At 45.3% G+C, this 15,314-nt stretch overlaps 1 protein-coding gene across 1 annotated transcript; it reads left to right on the plus strand.

Moving 5' to 3' along the window:
* Positions 1-4,366: 4,366 nt before the first annotated feature.
* Positions 4,367-8,759, plus strand: HRH3 (histamine receptor H3). The gene is made up of 3 exons (XM_054845926.1): positions 4,367-4,592; positions 4,968-5,134; positions 6,050-8,759. Exons 1-3 carry the CDS (start codon positions 4,382-4,384, stop codon positions 6,932-6,934), a joined length of 1,263 nt encoding a protein of 420 aa, XP_054701901.1. The 5' UTR covers positions 4,367-4,381; the 3' UTR covers positions 6,935-8,759.
* The last annotated feature ends 6,555 nt before the right edge of the window (positions 8,760-15,314 follow it).

A 15,314-nucleotide genomic window follows, 5' to 3' on the forward strand; every position in this document is an offset into this window, starting at 1 on the left:
TCTTTAATGTACTCTTCAGAGCTAAAAAGACATTTAATGGAATAACACTTAAGTGGATCAGATAAAAATAACAAAGCAAGCCAACACAGTTATCTCGTCACAGACATACTGACATGCCTCGCAGAGCAGGGAGCAATCCAACTCCTTGCATCTGGATTTCTTGGTTCATTAGAAAGATAAGGAGCATCTAACAAAATCTAAGAACCTGAACAAGCATCTAACAAAATCTCAGCATCTCTCCAGCACTCCTCAGCAGCTGAAAACAGGTTTTGTAGCGTGGTTCTCCATATCCAGTGTCTTGGCGTATGTTGTCTTGAGATCTTCATGAATTGCAAATAAATGCATGAGGTAACCAGTGACAGTGGTCCAAGACAAAACAGATGCATGTGTAATAGGCTCTGATTTGACATGGACTATAGCATATGCCTGCTAGCTGAAGGAATCCCTTGAGTGTTGCAATGAAAACATCTTCAACTGGGTGTTTAATAAAACTGTAGTATTTTTATAATATGGGAATTACAGGGTTTTAATAAAACTACAGGATGCTAAATCTTAGAAAGAATGAGAATTAAACCTGGCCTGTAGAAGAAGGTGCCCCACTTGGAAGAGCAGATCGCAGCACTGTGTCTTCGGTGGCCAGCATAATCGGTCCTCACGGAAACTTTATTTGGATGCAAGTTCTTGGAGAAGACACAACTTCTCTGTACCTCCTCTGTCCAGCTTGTAAATCTATGTGCAATTCTGCAAGTCACAGAGGAAATATATCTGAATGTATCTGAACAGAGGAAATATATGTGTGCAAAGGAAACTCCAGATTGGTCCCTCTAGGACTTCCAAACTAAAATAATAAACAACAGACACAGAAGCAAGTGGCACTAAGCCACATGCATACAGAGCATGGGCAAAACACCCCATGAGTCAGACCGATGGCCTGTTTCCCCACAGTAACCGGTACCGAGCAGAGAGGCGATGGTCACCAGCAGGGCTTAGCAAAGCCAGCAGCAGTAGATGGTCCTCAGGCACGCTCTGTGATGTGGCAATACACAGACTTTGCAGTACCCAAAACCCAGGATAGGGCCAACTGCTAAATTACATCCAAAGCTCGAGCTCCCTAAACACCAGGAGGCTGCAGAAGCTGTTTGTCTCTTAGTCCGACAGCTTCACATCATAAAGAAACTCCCCAGAACAGCCATCTTTACAAGAGGGTTATTCACTTCTTATTCTCTGCTTCAATGCGAAACAACTTTCAAGTGCCGACTTCTCTTCCAGTACAAAGCAGCCTTAAAAAGCCACACACTACCCTTGTCTCTTTAAAAAGACATAGAACATCTGCAGAATTCATGTTCAGGCTAAATGCTTCTCAAAAATAAAGTAAGGAAGGAAGCAGAGAGAGGAGGACAGCTCCTGGCCCCCTTGCTCAGGAGCCCCTCAGGAGAGGAATCGCTTTGCAGGCAGTGGCAGCAGGGCTGCCCCCAGCTCTTCCACCTTCCTGGGGGCTTCCAGGGCTTATCTGCTACCGCAGCTGAACCTTGAGTGTGTGTTCAGGAAACACTGAATTTCCTTAGCACCCAGGCAGTGAGCTGTGGCTGTTCCAGTGCCTCGCTGCAGCCGGCTGGGAAGTCCCTGCAGCAAGGCAGAGCCCTCGAGAGCGAGCTCGGGTGGGAGCTCTGGGCTGGGACCTCTGCATCTGCCATCCCCAGTCCCTGCTTCTCAGTCAGAACCTTAGAATAGACAGAAACCAGGCTCAGGAGAGCTTATCGCTGAGCTATAGCTATGACCCTCCAGAAACGTCCCACTTTGACCCCTGTTTAAGGATTAAGCAGTATTCAGGCTCTGAGCTCCAGAGGCATTCTAGCCCAGAAGAGGACCCCATGGGCTGACTGCAAGGTGATCAATACACCCTATATGAATATATATAAGCACTTACGAACATACGGGATATCTACATGTGGCATACGTACTGCATAAGCCAGGTCAAAACGTTAGCTATCACACCATCTGCTTGCATGCCTGTAATCTGCTTTAACTACACCTTCGAGGTTGGGTGATTTCCTTTGTTTTATTACCAAGATAGCATGTTTCCTGAAATACATTAGAAATATATTTGTCCTCCTGCTGAAGCAAGAGAGAAACATCAGGACCAGGAAAACTCTGCTCAGCTCTGTCATCTCTTATTTATCTAATGCTCCTGGCAAATTACTCTGGATAAACAATAATTGAGATTTGTCCACATTACATTTTGCAAATCACTGTATAAATTACCTTAGGCACAAAGTACAGTTTCTGCTTTCTATCTGTATGGTGAAAACTCTGAATAATGAATGACAGCTAACAAACAGCAAACAGCTCCTAGTGATAATGCTGCAACATGCACACAATAATTTGGAATTTGTAAACATTTCAATGAATACTAATGATTGTCTGAATAGCTAGAGATTACAAATAACACCAGATCACAAACAGTCACAGAATGAAAGTGGTCTGTGGGTTCATTAAACCCTTTCTCCATCACATCTGAGATGATATGCACAAAATTCAGCTCCTCGCCGCTGAGGCCATGCTGCAGCTGCACAGCCGGGCTGCTCACCACCCTGCCAGGCGTTCAGTTGGGTGTGCTGATCTTCCTCAACGCAGCGCTGAAGCCACGCACAAAGTTCCTCCAAGCCTCCCACGGGCACACCGCGCCCTCCAGCCGTTATCCCACAGACCAGGAGTTTCTCGCACTAGCAGCGTCCTCCGCTCTCCCACCCGCGGTTCCCACGAGCCCACAGTGACATCCTCCGTCGGGACGCAGCAGCGGCGGGGATCGAGTCCTCCACTCCGTGGAGTGGCTTGAGGACACTTGGCTCCCTGAGGAAGGGAACACACCGCGTCAGGCAGCTGGAGGCCTGCCTGTCTGCCTGCCCATCAGCACAGCCTGCCTGCGCTGCCCCTGCACAGCACCTGCAAAAAGAAAGCCCGGATCTAAACGTGGAGCCAGCAAGTTGCCTCAGTGCTAGACAAGCTAAGGGAGAGGAGGCTGGTCCTTGCTGGAGGCCACCCTTTTGTCGGTGCCACCTAAGGCCAACCCTGCGGGAACGTTTGGCGGGCTCCCTGCCTGCGCAGCACTGAGAGGTGCTCTCACCTCCCAGCTCTGCTGGATGCAAATGATTTACTGTGATTTAAAAGAGCCCTTTCAGCGCCCTCCCAGCAGGATCAGCGTCTGCTATCTTGATAGCAGACGTGGTAGTGGGTTTGAAGAGGAATTTTGTGAGGCTGTAACAGTTCCTGATGTGAAAATAGCTTTTGGAGTAATCAGAAGGCGGCAAACCCCCTGGGCATTAGCTTCATGCATGTTTCTGGGTTTGCACAATTTTCTTGCTTTGCCTTTTTGATCTCTGTTCTTCAAAGATGTACACGACTTATCAGACTTCCCCAGAAAGAAAGGTGCTTGGCCAGAGTCTCCAGCCAGTATCCTTCTCTTGTTTCCAACACTGCCACCCTGCATGTCCCCATGCCATTCTCCAGAGGTGGTGGTTGTGGTGAGCCGGTCCTACCCTGGTGACACCACATCCGTGAAGACATTTCCACTGGTGCAGTCTGGAGCAGGCACTGTGCACAGAGGTTTTGCAGCAGTAGGTAGCTTCATCGCCAACTGAAGAAAGTATTCAAACAAAAGCTATTCTCTTTAGCTATGAAAAGCTAAACAAGTGGAGGGAGAAGGGAGCCTCCTGGAGCTGAGGGCTGTGGGCAAGGGCTCCTTGGTTTGCAGACCAAGTCGTGTGGCCACTTGGTAGAGAGTTGCCTGCTCAAAGGCAGCTTTACCTCTTCCTCCGGCTGCCAGTGAGGGGCATGGGCAAGAGCATCACCCTCTTTCCTCCACCTGCCTGGAGGGCACTACAGCTGATTAAAAGACAAATGAAGCCTTGACCTCCACTCCTCTCCATTGAGGCAGAGACCCCGAGGAAGGAACCATAAGCACTCCCCATGGCCTTTGTCTTGGCGGGGGGTGGGGTGTGTGCTTTGGGGAGATGCAGGGACATTCTTGTGAGAGTTGCAAGGATACTTTGGGAGGATTCAAGGATGCTCTCCGGTTGAGGGGGGAGGAGGAATGCAAAGCTATTCTAGGGAGATGCAGGGATGCTCTGGGGTAATGCAGGGTTGCTCTTGGGTTGAGAGGGGAAGGGAGAATGTAGGGATATCCGCTCGGGGAAGATTCAGGGATGCTCTGAGGGATTCGGGGTTGCTCTGGGCGGACGCACAGATGCTGAGGGCTGGAGCGCCGGTACCACCGGCTGTAGGGCAGCGCGGGGCTGCGGCCCCCGGAGGGGCGGGGAGGCGGGGCGGGCCGGGGCGGGGAGGGGCGGCAGCCCCGCGGCTGCGGCGTGGAGCGGCGCGGGCCATGGAGAGCGGCGGGGCGGTGAACGGCTCCGCCGCCGCCGGGCGCTTCGCCGCCGCGGGCACGGCAGCGCTGGGCGCGCTGATGGCCCTGCTGATCGCCGTCACCGTGGCCGGCAACGCGCTGGTGATGCTGGCCTTCGTGGCGGACTCCAGCCTGCGCACCCAGAACAACTTCTTCCTCCTCAACCTGGCTATCTCGGATTTCCTAGTAGGTAAAGTGCCGCCCCCCGCGGGGCTCCGCGCCCGGCCCGGCAGCAACTTCGCGGCGGGGCGGGCAGCGCGCACTCGGCGGGGCGGGCAGGGGCGCCCGGGCTGCCTCCTGCCCGGCTGCTCTGGGGTCCCCACACCGGCACCCCCGGGGGCCCCTCCGGCCGCGCCCCGCTCCTGCCCCCCCGACACCCTTCCGCAGCCCCGGGGTCCCGTGTCCCGTCCCCCCACCCCCGCCGGCCGGGCGGGCGGGCAGAGCCGAGCGGCCGCCGCAGACGGGTGCGGGGGCAGGACCCGGCCCGGCGGCCGCGGTTCCCCCCGGGGGCAGGCACCGTGCGGGCTCCCGTATCTCAACGGGAACGGACCCCCTCTGGTTGCAGGTGCCTTCTGCATTCCCTTGTACGTGCCCTATGTGCTGACGGGGAGATGGATCTTCGGGAGAAGCCTCTGCAAACTCTGGCTGGTAGTTGATTACCTGCTCTGCACCTCTTCCGTCTTCAACATCGTACTGATTAGCTATGACAGATTCCTCTCGGTGACAAGAGCGGTGAGTCCTGTCATGGCAGCTGAGAGGGGAATAACTCTCCTCCTGCTTTATTCTCCAGATTCTCTGCAATAATTAAAAGCTCTTTGAATCCTCCAGAAATTATGAATCTTTCAGCCTCGTGATGGAAAGCAATAATTATCCACAAATACATAATTCAGCTGTGGTTTCAGATTAGTATTTCTGGCATAATTAAATCATTTAAGGTTCAGACCCCATTGTGCAGGTGTTCCCTTCCCAGATGACAGGATAGTAGTGTACAAGTGAGTCAGCGAGGTAAGCAGACCTATTACTAACTTGCAGGGGCTTATTATCTCCAGGACAAACAAGTGGATTGCAGTCAGACTCCCAGCTTCTCCCTGGCTTCCAAGGCAGTAGATTGCAGTACCAACTTTGGCAGGGCAGAGGACAGCCCTGAGGTCTCACACGGTGAGATGAAAATGCTCAGCCTTTTGCAGAAGGTAATGAGCAATTCTCGGGCAGATCAGATCAGATCCATCGCTGTTTGCTTGTTCCCTGACTCTAAATACAACATGGATTAGCTACAAGTCTCAGGGAGAGCCACAGCTAGGTGCCTGCCTAGCCCAGGAGTTTGCTGCACACTGCTCCCCAGGAGTTACAGGGGACAATTCAGGCAAGTGGTGGGGTGCAGCAGACTGGCGGGCTCAACCAAGTCAGTACATTTCCACTAAGCAGAAGCCATGTCTGGTTTTGGAGCCCCAAGCTGAGGGTACTAAGTCTTCCCTGCAGGAGTGTGATTTATCTAGCAATTGCTCCTGTTGCCTATGGCATATGAGTTTGTTAGACTGCTGGGATATTGCCTAGCAACTTTACCAGGAACGCTAACAGTTCATTTGTGAAGAGCCTCAACCCGTTGGGTTGTGTGACCATACTTAAGGAAAGGTTTACCCATTGCAGGTCGCCTACAGAGCGCAGCAAGGCAACACCAAGCGAGCAGTGCTGAAGATGGTGATGGTATGGGTATTAGCGTTCCTGCTTTATGGACCTGCCATTATCAGCTGGGAGTATATATCAGGCCAGAGTATCATACCCACTGGGGAATGCTATGCTGAATTTTTCTACAACTGGTATTTTCTCATGACAGCCTCTACACTGGAGTTTTTCACCCCTTTCATCAGTGTAATGTTTTTCAACCTGAGCATTTACCTGAACATACAGAAGCGTACCAAAATACGCCTGGATGTTTTCCATGAAGTGCACAACCAGTCCTTCACTGAAGAGATGGAAATGAGCCCAGAAGCAAAGCTTTCTTTGAAATGCTGTAAGTGGGAGCAGAAGGAGCCAGCTGAAACCCTCGACCTTTCTAAGAGCAAAGCTGAAGCAGCAGCCTCCACTGCCAGCCTGGGTGCCAAAGACCTGCTGTCAACAAGCTCTAAGAGCTCCAGGAAACCCAAGTGTTGCGACAAAAAGAGATGCAAAAATTCAGCATCCACTCTGTCCCTAGAGAAACGGATGAAGATAGTGTCCCAGAGCATGACTCAACGCTTCAGGCTCTCTAGGGACAAGAAAGTGGCTAAATCACTGGCAATCATCGTGGGCATTTTTGGGATTTGCTGGGCACCATACACTCTCCTGATGATCATCCGCGCTGGCTGCCATGGCCACTGCATCTCTGACTACTGGTACGAGACTTCCTTTTGGCTGCTGTGGATCAACTCAGCCATCAACCCCGTCCTCTACCCTCTCTGCCACTACAGCTTCAGAAGAGCTTTTATTAAACTCCTCTGTCCCAAGAAGCTAAAGATTCAACCTCACGATCCCCTTCAGAACTGCTGGAAGTGAAGCCAGCCCTGCGTGCGGATGAGAAGAGCCTTCATTTAATATACTTGTGTTATGGAAAATTACTGTAGTTGTTGCTTCCTTAGAAGAGCCTGGGAGCACTGGTCTGGGGCACGCAAGGAAGACAGCAAGGCCACTGTTTGTTTATCCTAGTACATCACAACAAAATCACTCAGAATAGAAGGGTAAGGGGTTTTTTTTGACATTAACCACAGGCAGTGAAATCTGCGCCCTCCGCTTGCAAGTGCCACAACAGAGCTCTGCTGCCACCTAGTCAGCCAGAGCGGCACCAGCATTTGGTTAAAATAAGGAAAAATAAAAACTGAAAAATAAAAGCTAACAAAATTAAATATCTAACCTAAAACCACTGGGCTAAACTACAGTTTACCTGCTTGCAAAGGTGATTTTTCCTGTGAATGGGAGAGTTTTGTCCTTATCCTTAAGATATTACACATGTGATGATACAGAAAGAAAAGAATGAACCAGAAGGAAAACACCTAATTTGTCATTACTGCTACAGTAGCTACAGCTGTAGTCTAGATGCCCGTTGCATGTGGTGCAACAGATGTCCCTTCCACTCCCCAAGAAGGGACAAATCTCTGCCCTAAGGAGTTTACAGCCAGACTTGGAGGCGCCGAGCATCCTGAAGCTCCCTGTTGGCATTCCCAGATCCCTGCTTCAAAACTGATCCGGTTTCCTTTGTGTCCAGCCACGCACTGACCAATGCTCCCACAGCACACGGGACCGCTTCCCTCCTGCCCGGAGCTGTGCAGCAGGAGCAAGCCCAGTCCCTGGCCCTGCAGGACACAGGAACCCTGGCAGACCCGAAGGAGACGGATGCTGGACCCAAAGGACAGGGATGCTGTGCCTATGTGAAAGGTGCCAGCACGCTGTCAGCTTCTCCACAGACTCCCTCATGATGACCCAAAGACATTGTAAAAATCTCTTCTGCAGGATCTTAAAAATACTCTTTTGGCGATGTGTTTGAGAAGGACAAGCCCTGGGAGAAGTGAGCTTGCATTCCTTTTTTTAAGTTAGTTTCAGACCTCTTAATTTTAGCAAGTTCCAGAACTCTTGCATGCTTCCTTTTAAAGTACATCATTTGAATTCAGACCCAGGTTGAACTGATCCAGGCAACAGAAGCATCAATTTATTTATTTATTTACTAAGCAGTCAACTAATTCCACAGGTAGAGCACCACATTAAAGAGACTAGGGCTCTATCCTCAATCTTAACATGAGATCTTGGGCATTTTATCTCTGCTTCCCATCTCGTGCTTCACCATACTTGCCCATTTAGTCTGTACCCTCTTTGGGAACAGAGGTAGCATGACCATAAAGAAAAATACTTCAACTGCCCATCTCTGTTGGCACTGCTCAGTGATATAGTAATACAAATATGTAATTAGTTGCCATGGCAAACGCTCATATTTAACAATGTTGTACAGGGAAGCTCAAGATCATAAGTCTGAAAACTACGTTTACAAATAGAAACCCAAATCCTGTAAAGTAGTACCCAAAAGCTTATGATGTTGTGGTTGCCAATTACACTTCGCTGTTGTAGGCAAACTGCTTTTAGGCTGCTGCTAGGAATAAAAGAAAATCCTATCCAACTTTATTCCAGTGACATTTGTTGAGTAGATCAGTATTGTCATCTGAAGTCAGGTTTTAAATGATGTCTTGTTTTGTGTATACAATATTTCAGTCTTGTGACGTGTTCAGTCAGACCATTATATATGGGTTAAAATATGTCCTTTGAAATGTCCTCAGAATTGACAGTATGTACTGTTGAGCCTGCTTGTACCTTTCCTTGTGTCTGCTACTCTCTGAAAACTCCAATAAAGTATTTTTATATGAAGCTTGCCAAACATTTTGTACTAAACAGGATGGTGCTGGAAATTATAAAATCCAAATGAAAACAAAACATCTATGGACTTGTCTGAGGAGACAGTTAAAGCCTATATATTTTGCAAAAAAAAAAAAAAAAAAAAAGGCTCCTGAAACAGCTGGATTTCTCTTACCTCGATAACAGGTTCCTGACAGCACACTAAGGGCGCAGAGAGTGCACATCACTTAATTCTTTCCAACTCTGGTTCTTTTCCAGAGCATGTTACATGCAACTGAGAGCTGAAAAGGTTACATTAACACTATCTCTTCCTGTGACTTAACAAAATCCACTGGCTTGCCTAAAAAAGACAAAGTCTGGTACCTGTGAACAAGGTACCAGTTTCCAGCTGTGGTTCTCTCCATTGGTTCATAGAGAGAGGTGGGACTGCCGGATCGTTCAGTCTGGTGAAAAGAAAAGCCACCGGCTGTGTTACACCTTAAGAAAAGGGTGGAAAAAATGTTGTGTGTCTGTTTGGGTTTTTTTTAGCCTGGTATTAAATAGTGATTATCTACCTCATGTTCTCATCCTCCAGGAAAAGGATTTTGTTTTCTTCTTTTAAAGACTGTCTTGCATGATCCGCACTGATCAGTGGAAGGTCTTTGAAATACAGTAGAGGCCAAGTAACTGTTACAACAATATTAAGTTGGTTGCAAAAGGGAAATAGGCCCCATTTCATGGGATCTTCCATCATGGAAAGAGCCGGCTTTCTCCAGGACGATGTTGTCAGCTTCTGAAGCCGTGCCTGCACCGCTTGCTCCTGTACCACTTCTTTGGCCCCTGTATGGCACAAAAGTCTGTCTCTTGTGCCGGTAGAACACACATCCCTCCGATGCCCCGATTTCTGTTCGTCAGTCCTCAGCATGCTGGCAAATCAATGTTGATTGCGTGCCGTCTACAGCCACCAAAATGAGTACGATGCTACAGATAACTACTGCAAAGTCAAAACAGGTACCAGGTTTTTTAACAAAACTGAATACAGTTTCAGCATAATGCACCTTGCTGGGTTCCTTCCCTTTTCCCATTTTGGGGGGCTTGTGGTTTTTTTTTTTTTCACAGAAATACCCCCAAACATAACTGAAAGCCCAGGAATCTAATTAGCACAGACACTTCTGCCATTTTAAGAGAGAGGAAGCTGAACAGAAAAGATAGAAGTTCATCTAAACAGACTCTCACAGCTTTCTGTGGGTAACAGCTGAATATCTGACAAACCAGACCTGAGAATACCTTCCATACCGCGGTTTTGTTACTTCTGACTAAACAAATGAACAAACAAAGAATTTATCAATCTTTCCTACACAAGACATTTGCCTGAGCAGGGACTGGTAATTGGGCTTTCTAGTAGAATAAAATAGGAAGATGACAGAGGGGGATGGTTTGTTTTTCTTATTTCCTCCACATTCCAATAGACATCACAAACGTTAAAACATTGTTATGCAAAAAGACCAGACCTAAGCAGCAGGGAGCATATACTGAGTTATTTTAGCAGGCCTTTTTTCCCCATTTCTATAAATTTCCGCTTCTTAGAGCTTGAATTTGTTGAATCAAATTTAAAAAAAAATAAATACATTAAAACTCCTAGCTCCAGAACTGGTTTTCCTGCACATGATGAGCTGAGCAAGCAGCCATTTAAAAAGGGAGCTGCAACTGTTTAAATTCTGAACACAACTTTTTCCAGATAGTCTGACCCTCCAATCTCAAATTCTTAGCTTATGATTAAGTATTTATGTACAGAAGGCAAACAGCAGGTTTTCCCCTACATCCATCGGTAGTAACTTTGTTCAAAAATGATGAGCCCAGCTTTAAATTTCAAGGTGACTTTGCAAGCATATGGGCTAGGAATTCCTTTCTTTCACATGTTCACACAGTCAAAGAGCTAAAGCTGTAACCAAATACGCAGTTTTAAGAGACTCATAGAATTCATGATACTCCCAGGGAGTCAGTGGAGATTGGTTTGCTCTCAGTGATCCATAAGCCCGTGATGTACCTACACTGAAGTGCACATGCCATCCGTACAAGCACCATGTTTTCTCAGAGTCCCACTAATGCCATCAGTATATTTCTGTATAATTTAAAGTCCTAATGGTACTTTTCTCTGAGCTTTCAGAATGCATTGTTGGTCTTAAAGTCCTTTCCCAAAGAGTGAGGCAACGGACACATTTCACCGTAAGCCTTTCACACAGTATTTTTATGGTCTCTGACCTCCATATGGGCAGAATTACCTAAACTTGGCTGAAAGTAATTTTATTCATTGGTGGATTTTGCAGGGAAGATACTTACATTACTTTCTGAAATAAGAGCTCTTGCCTTGCCAAATAAAAAAGAAAAATAACTACTTATGTCTGGATGTGAGGTCACACCTGAGCCTGGGTTTCATACTGAAAACATTATGAGCTGGTTTGAAGTTCCAGAGGAGCTGATGACTAATGCAAATATGCTTAAAAGAATATTTGAATTCTGCTGATTTTTAGTGTTCACAATATAAAGGTCTATATGCATTTGGAAGAGGCAGGGACTAGGGAGCTACCAGGCATAATCAAATACGAAATGTGAAAACGCATTACCAATAGACAAGGTAGGGCTTCTTGTCAACTAGCCTAGCAAAACACCTATATATATATTTTTGCTACCATACCTGCTAAAAAAATGCCCCATTCCTATTGTCCAGAGATAAAAAAACATGTTTGCAAAGACCATGAAAGACAACTTGCTATAATTATGAATATGCATCAAATATTTGTGGAAGCACATAGGCTTCCACACTGAAAAGAAACCCAGCTATTTCCATAGACAAGTGTCCAATTTATGCACGGAGTGTTAGTAAACAACCTTCATGCAGCTGTAAATCATACCCAGGAGCTTTTTAAAGAAACAGGCTAAGTGACTTACCATAAGACCTGTGCAGAGGTAATGCCAGTTCCCTTCTCTGCATACAAACCTACATGTCATTAACTCGGGGACATCAAGGCCACCGTAACGAGGTCTGTGGTCCTTCCATAGAGCAGCGTCTGCATATCAGTAAACTATCAAAGAACATTTTTCAGCACAGCTACTTTCTTTTTGGCTCTGTAATGCTTCCTCCCTAATCACCAATAATGAGAGATCTCTTTACACAGAGAGAGGAACTTTGCTCCCACCGCCTCTTTTCAGCGCCCTTCTTCAATTACCATTCCTTATTTGTTCTCTCCAACCTGCAGTTATATAAATTGCTTCATTGTTCCAGAGACATCTCTGCAGCTTCATTAGCTCAAATAGGAGGCTAGAGAAGAAGAGAGAACGCAAGAAGGAGCTTTTGTTGAAAAACACCTGTCTGGGATAATTAATGACATTTGCTGAGAGGGATGGGCTTTGAAATCGGGAAGATGTGATTATATTTTGATTTGAAAGAATGCTAATGGTTTTCCTTCCGTGTTTGTAAATGAATGTTCATTTTCATAGCAGAACTAGGATGGAAAGACAGTAGGTTAGTATCCTTGCTAGAAAGAAGTTTAACAACATGATTTCTGTGAGGGAGGATTAATTTTTCATAACCTCAGCTCCCATGCAGTGATGCCAGCACAACTTTGCAGTATAGAAATGGTCTTGAAAGAGACCTCCTCCACTCCACAGAACTCATTCTGCAAACAGATGGAACTCAATAAGGAGTATTATTATCTTTACTTCTGATGTGGGAATTGCAGACAAGAATAAAAACACTTTGCTGGCCGCCCTGGATAAGTGCCACAGAAGGGAAAAACGCTCTCGATTTCTAACACCACAAACCTAGCCTTTCATGCAAGATTTCACAGAAGTCCCCATGGATAGTAGGGAACTCACAGCACTTCTGTGTACCCTTAACTTAAATCTCCTCCTTTCCTCCTTACCATTGCACAACATACATTTCTGCCAATATAGTTGTATTTGCAAGATAAAGGAATTTAGGGCTTAGAAAAACAACTAGGAATTCTGCAGGGTGAAAGGTATTATCTATTACCCAGTACCATCATTTTATCGAGATATAAAACTATCATTGGCATTCACTTCAACAAACCCAACTGCTACCTGGGAAAGACTTGTACATACCTCAAAGGCAAAAAAACCCCAGGTCTGTCCCTAAACCTCTTGTTGTGAGCTCAGGAATGCTGATGACTCATTAAATCAGCATCATTTTTATTGCTATAGTTCAGGATGCATGAGCATTACTTATTACTAGGTATTTACAAGCCCCACATTTTTACTCCATAATTTACAGGCTGCTTGCACAGTCTGGGTACAAAAGGGAACTAATATTTAATCCAATTACCAACCATTATAGGTAGAGCTATGCACGCACATTTGTGGGGGAAGAACAGGACTGTTATTTTCCCATTTGTAAAATTCTACAACCCCAAACAAGTTTTTAAATGACTCAGATGCACCAAGCAGGACTTTTTGTTGTGTCATAAAGGCTTTTCTTACACATCAAATACCTGTCAATAACTCCTAGGGCTCCCTGCCGTAACACGCAATGGTTATATATTAGAGATGGCAAGAAGAGGGCATGAAGGTGTGCGTACAAACATCACAAGTATCCCTCCTGTGCACGTAAAGGCACAATTCATAAAAAAATAGAGGTTTTACAGGCAGATTGTGCCCACAGCTTAGGCATCTGTTCTTTTAAGCACAAAAACGCATCTGTGACGCCACACTGACTTTTGAATGATTTTTAACACAATATCCTAGGATTTAGCAGCACGATTAACACTGAAGGAAAACTGATTGCAAAGTAGTTAATAATCTCATTCAAAATATCTCTGAGCGTTCACAAACAACAAGCTCTCTGCTAGAAGGGCAATGACAATTCTGGCAAATTTTTTAGCCGTTAAGTAACAGCTCACACACAGCTTTAGTCATTAGAAGCTGTTTATTGAACAACAAACAATAATGGGAGTTGCATATATAATTCCTTGAACATGAGGTTGCATGTACACCCTGCAGCGTTCATGAATTGATGACGGATTGACAAAGCAGAGCAATTACCCACCATTACGAAAATAATTTACACTGTAAGAAGCACAAATTTAATAGACCATTACAACTAAAGCACTATTTAATATATCTGATACAGCTTGTATTCAAAACATACAGGGATAAAATAATACATGTAATACTTGCATAAAGCCGATGTAAGGCGCTCAGAGAACTAGGAACTAAGCTGTTATTCAAGAGCTTTCATGAAAGTAACAAGTAAGAAAATCCTTTGTTGTTGCCATTAATACTTTTAATTGAAATGAAGGTTGCAAAGCACTTAACAGAACTCTACAGACAGAAGAATGCTGATGTATAGCTAATTCTAGGGTAAGGGAAAGACTGGAGTCAAACAGGCGTGGATGATTGTCATTGCCAAGTATACAGCAACAAAGTGAATTAAAACCTCAGCAAAGGACTGAAACACCCAACATAATCTTTCCTGAGGTTCTCCCCGGGAAGAACTCATGCAGGCTGAAGTCTGCAGAACAGTTCATCTCTTTCAGAAAGTTAAAAAGCTGAAATCCCTCAGAAATTCCCCCTCAGAAATCCCACATACTCCTGACCTCTGCTTCAAAGTGACCATCTCAAAAATGGTTTCTGAGAACGTGGATTTTATAGTACTTTCCTTCAAAAAAACCTATCAACACTACCTTCCTTCACTCCTCTCCTCTCCTGAGAGGTTGCCCCGGCCAAAGCACAAACAGACAACTATCAGGGAAATCAACTATTTAAGGCCATTATGATCAACTCATCTTAATAACCATGTTTTCACCTCACCAATTAATTCACTGAGCACTATTTGCTATGCATCACTTCAGTAGAGTGCCTTTCAAGCACAATTTATAAATAGGGAAAATTTCTCATCAATATTAATCACTCACAACTGTGGCATGACAAGTGATCGGATCAGCAGGTAATACAACAGAATTGCCTCCTCCACACCGAAGCGACACAAAACATGAACTTTAGTTAGCCTAAATGCAACTTGTACAATAATCTCTGAAGAGGTATTTGTGTGCTGACAGGATCTATCAAACTGCCTTAGAAAAACAGGTATATTAGCTATCAAAGACAAGAACAAGCATAAAATATTTTCTGAGAAAATCTGAATGAGCTCCTTCTTTATTCAATTACATTTGTGACCAATTATTTTCTCCATTTCTCCATTCTGCAATTATTTTCTCCATTAATATATAAGCACTTAGGCTTTACTAGCATGAAAGCGGGAATATAGCTATTTTTTAGCTTGAATATTCACTGAAAGCAAATTTCCAACTGTGCACTCATTCATCAAGTGAGCTGCTTAGTTAAATGTATTATTGGTTTTGTTCCAGACTAAATACATTAGGAAATTACCTTCTGTAGCACTAACTTAATTTAGTCTTAATATACAATTCTAGAACTGTTCTGTGGGATCGGTTTCATAAGCCACTTCGACACATTTAATAAGCATTAAAAACCCACTATCTTTAGCACATTTAATTAGTGATAATTTACATGAATTAGCAGC

This window comes from Grus americana, chromosome 17, assembly GCF_028858705.1.
Source record: "Grus americana isolate bGruAme1 chromosome 17, bGruAme1.mat, whole genome shotgun sequence".
NCBI classification, from domain to species: Eukaryota; Metazoa; Chordata; class Aves; order Gruiformes; family Gruidae; genus Grus; species Grus americana.

Excerpts from the sequence above, each read along its gene's own strand:
- HRH3 (XM_054845926.1), top strand. The coding sequence starts at position 4,382 with ATGGAGAGCGGCGGGGCGGTGAACGGCTCCGCCGCCGCCGGGCGCTTC. Across the intron at positions 4,593-4,967 it reads TATCTCGGATTTCCTAGTAG|GTGCCTTCTGCATTCCCTTG; the intron begins GTAAAGTGCCGC and ends CTCTGGTTGCAG. Across the intron at positions 5,135-6,049 it reads TCCTCTCGGTGACAAGAGCG|GTCGCCTACAGAGCGCAGCA; the intron begins GTGAGTCCTGTC and ends TACCCATTGCAG.